General features: G+C 32.5%; 1 protein-coding gene across 2 annotated transcripts; it reads right to left on the bottom strand.

Moving 5' to 3' along the window:
• LOC107610165 lies at nt 1,029-5,126 on the bottom strand. Of its 2 annotated transcripts, none has more exons than XM_016312258.2 (4): nt 4,888-5,126; nt 4,052-4,796; nt 3,068-3,716; nt 1,029-1,274 (listed from the first exon to the last, which is right to left on the bottom strand). In XM_016312258.2, the coding sequence occupies exons 1-3, from the start codon at nt 4,891-4,893 to the stop codon at nt 3,109-3,111; spliced, it is 1,359 nt and encodes a 452-aa protein (XP_016167744.1). In that variant the 5' UTR covers nt 4,894-5,126; the 3' UTR covers nt 1,029-1,274; nt 3,068-3,108. The 2 variants fall into 2 exon arrangements, with proteins under 2 accessions (XP_016167744.1, XP_020961861.1); XM_021106202.1 differs by lacking the exon at nt 1,029-1,274 and adding an exon at nt 2,684-2,732.

The raw sequence follows: 8,250 nt of genomic DNA, 5'->3' as shown, positions 1-8,250 counted from the left end.
TTCAAATACATATTACGATATATATTATATATACTAAATATTAAGTTGAGATAATTATATAAATTAAAAAAATAATCTAAATATTGAATAAATATAGTTTATTAATGTATAAAGAAAAACAATCTCAATAGTTGATTTTACCTTTATATAATAACAAATTCATTTATTTATTTAATCTTTTTTATTAGTTAAAATAAGCTCTAAAAATTATCATTTGAAAATTTTTTTAAAAAGATATAAATTAATATTAACCATTCCAAATTTTATATACTTGTTTTTTGTAATTAGATTAAATATCGATATAACAAAAAAGAATAACCAACAACGTGCGAGAAACTTTGTTATTCATATATGTACTCATTCTGTATATGGATTAAAAAACCAAAGAATAAACTAAATTTACGAAGTAGTCTGCACAAAGTGCAGAAAACACACTAGGAAAACAATTTTCGTAGTTAATTTTACATTTAAATAATAGTAAATTTATGGGTTAAGTATGATTTTAGTCCTTAAGATAGGGGTTGAAAATTATTTTCGTCCCCAATCTTTTTTGCTTACAAAATCGTCCCTAAGGTTTAACTTAGTTATAAAATCGTCTTTTTTACCAAAGTTTTAATTTTTATTCCAAAAATACTCCTAACTAAAAAAAAAAAAAGAAAACAGGTTAAGGGGAAGGGGGAAGGGTATCACGCTGGGGGAGGGGGGTTGGTTCAAGGAAGAAGAGGGGGAAGGAAAAGAGAAGGGCCACCGCCACTGTTCCTCGCCATCGCCACTCCTGCTCCTCGTCGTTCGGTCCTTGCCGCTGGATCTCACCGCGAGGGTGGACGTCGCGTGCCGCTCGCCGTTTCTGCTCCTCCTCCTCGCCCTTGCCCTCGCCCTCGTCTCGCCGCACCTCGACCTCACAGCGCCGAGACTTGCGCCCTCGCCTCGCTGCGTCACATCTGGCCCGCGTCCTGTATTATTCTTTGTTTCATGATTATTCAGCATCATTTGATTAATCAATCAAATGCCTTTAGATTTCAGCATTATACTCAAAAGTGTAGCTCTATGTTAATATGATAACCATAAATCCATAATCTTCTTTGTCAACTATAAGTTCGGCTTAAAGTCGGTCAAACTTAATACTAGAGTGTCAAGATTCAAGAATCCACACAAAAGGAAAATAACGAGAAAGAAAGGTTGCTGCTTATAGCCGGAGAAATACAATTCACTACCTTACCTTCCTTTAAAGTCATTTTGTTCACCACTTTCCAGTCTTTTTCCACCATGTGAATCTGAACAAATTTTATTCAACAAGATAATTAGTTCCAAATTTCAGGAAAACACTATTTCTAAGTGAGTGAAATTGGCACAAGAATCATCGAGGACACTTATTTTAATTCTATATTACCAACTTTATGCGCACATAAAAACAGATGCAACAATCAGTACGGGTGAAGAAGATATAACAATTAGTAGAGAGGAATTTGAAGATATTAGAACCAACATGATGTTTTGATACGTGCTTCAAATGTTCGTGATATGAAGAGATCAAGTGTTATTTAAAAATTATTTTATATTTTTAGAATGTTCAATTTAGTTTGATTTATTTTGATTTTGTTTATTTATTTAATTACTAAATTGAGTTTTATGTTATGGGTTTAGAATTTTCTTTATTTTAATCAAATAAGAGGTTATAAATACCTCATAAAATATTATAGTCATCATTTACTGATTAGAGGTGTGAAAACCTCTCTTTTTAGTTTCGTGATAAAACTATGATTTGGACAAGTGAGATTAAATGAGTTTCTCTGTTGTTGCATCGGAAAATTGGGTAAAAGGTTGAGGAGTCCTTTTTTGTTGCGTCAAGAAAATGAGTAAAAAGTAGAGTGATTCTTTTTGTATTCAATTTCAATCTATCTCTTTTGTTTCTATTTCAATTTCAATATATCTTTTTACTCAGTTTAAATTCTTATCTTTTTGTTTATCCTCTTCTTCCTTATCATTTGGTATCAAATTTCAGATATTAGATTAATCCTCATCAATCTATATTTGTTCTCCTAGTATAAAAAAGAAAACCAAAAAAATTCATTGTCTCCCATGTGCTTCTTTATGTTCTTGTCATCTTTGTCTTCCTTGTGTTTTATTATTATTTTTGTTGATCTTGTTGATTTCATTATTTAAAAAAATAAAAAAAAGCATACAATGCAAAGAGAAAAAAAAGGCAAACAAAAAGAAAGTTAAAAAAAATTATCTTTCTTATTTTTTTTTGGTGACTTAAAAGAAAAATAAACAAAAACTAAGAAAGAAAAAAAAAACAAGAAACTGCTTAAGAAAGGCAGTCCCGCTGAATACTACTCTCAAACTCCTTCCAAGGCAATGGAAGCTCCACTTGGGGAGAAATAGTCCTCATTGCAGTCTTTGCCATGATGTCTGCTACTGTATTTGCATCTCTCAAGATCAACCGAAGATCAGCACGCCATTTCCAAGACATGATATCTCGAATTTTTAACACCAAAGAATCAGTAAACCCAGAGCAATCTTGTAAATTATTGACAATAGTAAAAGCCTCCACACAGTCTGTCTCACATATAATGTCTCTTTGTCCCGAGTCCCATGCTAAAAGAAAGCATCTCCAAATAGCAAACAACTCTCCTTGCAAAATGCTACGACTCTCAATTGTTCCCAGACAGCCTCGTTGTCACCTTCCCTTCCAATCTCTGCTAACACAAGCAAAACCAACTCGAGCACCACTGCCAGGATAGCTAGCATCACAATTAATCTTAAAGGTACCCACTGAGGGGGGAATCCAAGAGCCACTAATGGTTGAGGGGATAGATATATTTGTTCTTTTCATGCACTATGTTCTTAACTACAAAATTTAAAGACGAATCTTTTTGAAGAGAAAAAAAATAAATGTTCGTAATACGAAGAGATCAAGTATTATTTTTTTTAAAATTATTTTATATTTTTAGAATGTTCAATTTAATTTGATTTATTTTGATTTTATTTATTTAGTTACTAAATTAGACTTTATGTTATGAGCTTAGGATTTTTTAATTTTAACCTAGTAAGAGATTATAAATACCTCAAAATATTGTAGTTGTCGTCGTTCCTACATCTGAATCCTTATCTTTTTCTTGTCTTTCTTTTCCTCTTCTCTGATTTTTCTACTGCACTGAGTCCAACCACAACAACTTTTGAAACAGCAACTTTTGAAGTCACATTTAATTCACCGACATTTGCATCTGTATTATTCTGTTCAGATGGTGTGCACTCTTCTTTTGTAGTTGTTCTTTCGTCCAAATCCATATCTTTTCTCTTCCTTCTCTTCTTTTTCTCAGATTTTACAGGTTCACCCATCTCATTCATATAAACAGCTTTCGGAGTCACATTTGATTCCTTGATATTTGCTTCAGTGTTATTATTCTGTTCAGATGGTGTGCATTCTTCCAACTGCATTGGCTTAGGATCATCTTGTAATACTTCTCTTCTTCCTTCAGCTCTATCAGTCAGACCAACCTCACTTTCATTGCACTGGTCAAGAACAATATTCAAATTATCTTCATTCAACTGCTTGGGTTCCTTTGGCTCCTTTACACCCGAAGGTTGTAATTTTGTTTCAACATCCGAACGGTTGTGTTTTTCTGACTTCTTTACTTTAGATGGAATGCCTTCTAAGGATGCATCAGTTCCAATCTCCATTTTTTCAAGCGTAGGTTTGCTCATGCTGTTATCTAGCAAGGATAAAAAAAAATAATAAAGGATCAGTAGATTTAACATTTATTTATTTATTTATTTCAATTATTGGATTTTTTTTTATTAAAAGTAAAAGAGAAATTCAATAAGATGAGAAGGATAATACAAATTGGGGATAAGGGTTCCTCTATACAAAATCAAAACAAAGAGGGAAAGTCCTCCATAAAGCATAGCCTTCCAATCTCGCAGCATAGCTTTTTAATTATTACGTACATATCAAATTCATATTAATATGACCGAGGTTTATCATCCAAGAAGACAAGTATAATATGTCTACTTTCAAGTTTCAACCGTTCCTTGAGTAGTATATTACCTTTAGAGACTATACCATCTTCATAAATATCATCTTCAACACCCCCTCGAATGTTGGAAGGATATGCTTCTGCATCTTTCCTGAATGAAGTCAAACGTGTCTCATGAGAATTTGACGATCTCTTCTTCCCTTTCTTCTCCATAATATCAGCATCATGAATCAAAGATCTCTTACTTTTCTTCTTCTTATTTGTAGCACGTAAAGGTTCAGTAGCCTCTTTCATTGACTCAGTACCAATGCCAATTGTCGTGTTATTATCATTGAATTCATTGTGCTGATGCTCCTTTAGAACTTCACTTTCAATGATTACTTCTTTAGTTGCATTTAATGAAGGGTCTGCCATAACCTCAATCTCCCTTTGAACAGTATCATTACCTGGCCTAAAAACAGAAGCATCATATTCCACAGTATCATCTTCTTTCCTTGTACTCATCTGTTTTTCCTTTGCACTAGACACAGATTTTGATATTTCATCTTCGCAAACGACGTTATCATCCTTAACAGCTTTATCAGATGCATTCACAAAATCATCTTCTTCTTTCTCATCATTGATCAAACCAGTCAAGGCATTATCTGAATTGCCAAGAAGTACCAGCTGGTTAGGAGAATCAGAAGAACAATCATTTTGACCACGATTGCTCAATGGAGAAACATCCACACTAAGAAACCAGCTCTTGAAACCATAGAAGGCACTTTTTACAAACATGGAATCAGATAGGTGATAAAAGTACCCTTTGCGCTTTACCTGCAAATTAGCAAAATAATGTTATAATGAATAGGAATACGACCATGGCTTGGATAGCAAAAGAGAGTCAACAAGATCAACTACAATATACCTTCATTGCATGAATATGTATCTGCCCAAGTTTGGGAAAGCATGATTGGTGTCCTGACGAAATTCGCTCTGCATATAAAATTCACACATATGCCATGTACACAGAATGTTAGAACTCTGAAATAATTATGTGCATATTTAAGCAATGATTAGAAAAGAATATTAGAGAAGACAATAGTGAGTTATAAATGCTAAGAGATTTTAAACATAACAATGATTATGAAGCATATACTAGAGAAGCCTGCCTTAATGAATGCACTTGAGGTTTCAAGAACAATCTTAAAAGAAAAAGTCACACAGACAATATCAAATCCACTGCAAAGGGGATAGAAACTAAGGGTTGCTTAGACACTAACTACTTGAACAATACAATACTTGAGCTGTCTGCCTCGACGCAATATTAGTCAAAGTTTGACATCTATTTTACAAGTAGAATTAACACTCTTGTCATGTACGAATACAAAGAGATCACCAAAGGAGGAACTAGTGGCTTTCTTCTTGAAGAGGTTCAGCACCTTGACACGCCCTTCCAAGGTGGATGTTGAAGTAAAATTTATAACACCTTTAACAAAATCAGCCACTAAATCCAGAACTTTCATTATGTCATCTGCATAGAAATTCAAAGTAGTGCTGATGTTCAGAGATATTTGAGCTGGAAGTGTGTCCTCGTGACAAGACCATCAATGGGGCAGTAGCCAAAAGCTTCCCACGATAATTAAGATAGCCGTGCTGTTGTGGTAACTAAAGCTTCTATGGTTGGGCTTCTCAACCGTGAGCAATATGCCCAAGGACACATTTATTGCCGCAATCGGGAAAATAACCAAACTCGCCTCTTTAACCTTAACCGACTGCAAGGTAACGATAGGGTCCTTCTGCTTGAAGACAGTGAAGATCAAGATCACCAGGATCACCACCAACAAAATCACAATAGCAGCAGCGACACCGCAGCATATCTTAATCCTTTTTGGAACACCTCATGCAGCACGCCATGGCTACTCTCAAAATTGGGCGATACAGAATTTCCCAAAACTATTCAATGTGCATAATCCAAGGAACAATAAAACCAAAACATGCATTGTACTTATAGGAACAGTTGTACTCTAAATATATATATAATTAGGTCTTATAGCATTCTCTCTCTTTTTTTTTTTTTTTTGGAATTTGAAGATTAAAACAATGAACGAGACGGCTGATTGTTCTTTTTTTTTTGCAGTTCCAAACTTCTAGACGCACTTATTTTAGTTCGTTTCCTACACACAAAAACAAAAAGACAAAGCAAGCATCTTTGGGGACACACAACCTAGAAAACGAAGTTATTTAATTAATTAATATAATTATTTAATTAATTAATATTTTATATAATTATTTATTTTTTATTTTACTTGCTACTTGACAATTATATATTGGTTAATGGAAGTCCCATTAAGAGGGACTCTCTCTTCTCTCTCTCTTCTTGAAAAAAGTGAAGGAACTCACTTTAGTTTCCTCCAACGGTCCAATTTCTTTTTTTTTTCTGACTAAATAGTAACTGGGCTTCTCAATTGGAGATGCTCTAAGACCATCTCCAGTAAGGAACTCATCCCAGTTTCTGTTTATGGCCCACCTGTCATAAAAAGTAACTCCATCCCAGTTCCTGTTTATGGCCTACCTGTCATAAAAAGTAACTCCACGTCAGCTTTTACGTCATAAACAGTAAATAGGAACTCAAAACATCTCTCTCTTTTCCATTAGGAGGAACTAACTTTAGTCCCTGTTGTGGTCTCACTTAATTAATTAATTAAAATTTTATATAATTATTTATTTAAATAATAACTTGCCAAATGGCAAGTTATTATTTGTTGCTCTCAGTCCGGTTCAGAGGGACTTTGTCCCATCGGTCCTTGTGCAAGGTCCCTATTCCATTTTACTCCAACGGTCTCAGTTCTCCTTTTGTCAGAAACAGGGCCTCAACATATGCCCATTGGAATTGCTCTAAGAACCGGAATCATAATTATCAGAACAGTCCTTGAAATTTTTAAAACTAGTTACTTTAGGGATTTTTTATTTATATAAATTAAATAAATATTTTATTTACTTAAATAAATAATTTTAAAAATTATTACAAAAATACGTTATCTTATCTTATTTATATTGTGTAAACGAGATATATAAATTTTTTTCAATTTTCATATATCTCGTTTACAGTGTAAACTAGATATATGTATTTGCAGCTNNAAGGCACATGTTAAGATTACAAAATTAAAAATTTTTTATTAGAAATAAAAAAAATTAAATTTTTAATGCATTTGTTTTATAGTAAAAAAAAAATATCTTAACAAATCCAAGTATCTGTTCATATTTTTTTAAAACTTTTGAAATTTAATGGTTATAATATTACACAAAATAGTATAGTAGTTGAAGTTGTTTGGGCTACCACAGTTAACAATTATGTCAAGAAAAAATAGATTTTTTTTATCATAGAAATATTTTTTTAAATTTATTTGGTATCAATATCTTAGAAGTTTAGATATATAAATAATGACCTTTATAATGCAATGACCTCTTAGATTTAGTTATTACTAGTATTTTTGTCCGTGAAAAATCGCGGGTATATTTAGACCAAAATTAACTATGATAAAAAATAATAAAAATATCTAAAATGTTTAATTTCAATGTAGAATAAAAAACAATAAATGAGAAAACAACAAATAGTAGTAATAAAAAAATAACATATCATTTTAGGTTTGAAAAAATTTCTTTGAATACTTTATTGTGTGTAAATCCCACATAATTAACAAATAATTAGTCAATAAATTAAATATTAATTAAAAAATTAGAAAATAGAATTTTATAGTTTAATGAGAAAGAATTAATTAAAATACGAATTTTGACACAAATTTTAAAAAATTTGGTCCAAAATTAGACTGAATGGGCCAAACCGATCTACCAGACCCATAACGGGACCAAAGGCCCAACTAGTTCACTTAACCAAATGAGCTCAGCTTATTTCTTCCTCCTTCCTTGCTGTTTCACATTGGAACACATTAGGAAAGAGAAGAAAAATTCCCAAACCCTTGTTTCCATTCAAATCCACATATCTTTCAATTCCGAGTTTCGATCGCCACACCGTTTACGGTAACGCGACTGCAGTGTCAAGCTCTACAAAGTCCGGTACTCAATTTGGTAAGAAAGTCATAATTTCATTTTCAATCTTTGATTTTTGATGTTATAGGATCCGATTAGTTTGAGGAATTAGCGGATTTTTATTAACTTGAGGTACGGTTAAGGTAAGGATCCTCAAACCCTAGTAAATCCCTTGTTTATATGTGTTTGGGTATTAAAATTTGGTATATAAATGTGTATCTTTAATTTGAAATAAATTTCA

Source organism: Arachis ipaensis, chromosome B07 (assembly GCF_000816755.2).
Source record: "Arachis ipaensis cultivar K30076 chromosome B07, Araip1.1, whole genome shotgun sequence".
Lineage (NCBI taxonomy): Eukaryota > Viridiplantae > Streptophyta > Magnoliopsida > Fabales > Fabaceae > Arachis > Arachis ipaensis.
This window is presented reverse-complemented; position numbering and strand designations above follow the sequence as displayed.

Excerpts from the sequence above, each read along its gene's own strand:
- LOC107610165 (XM_016312258.2), bottom strand. Across the intron at positions 3,717-4,051 it reads AGATGGTATAGTCTCTAAAG|ATAACAGCATGAGCAAACCT; the intron begins GTAATATACTAC and ends TATCCTTGCTAG.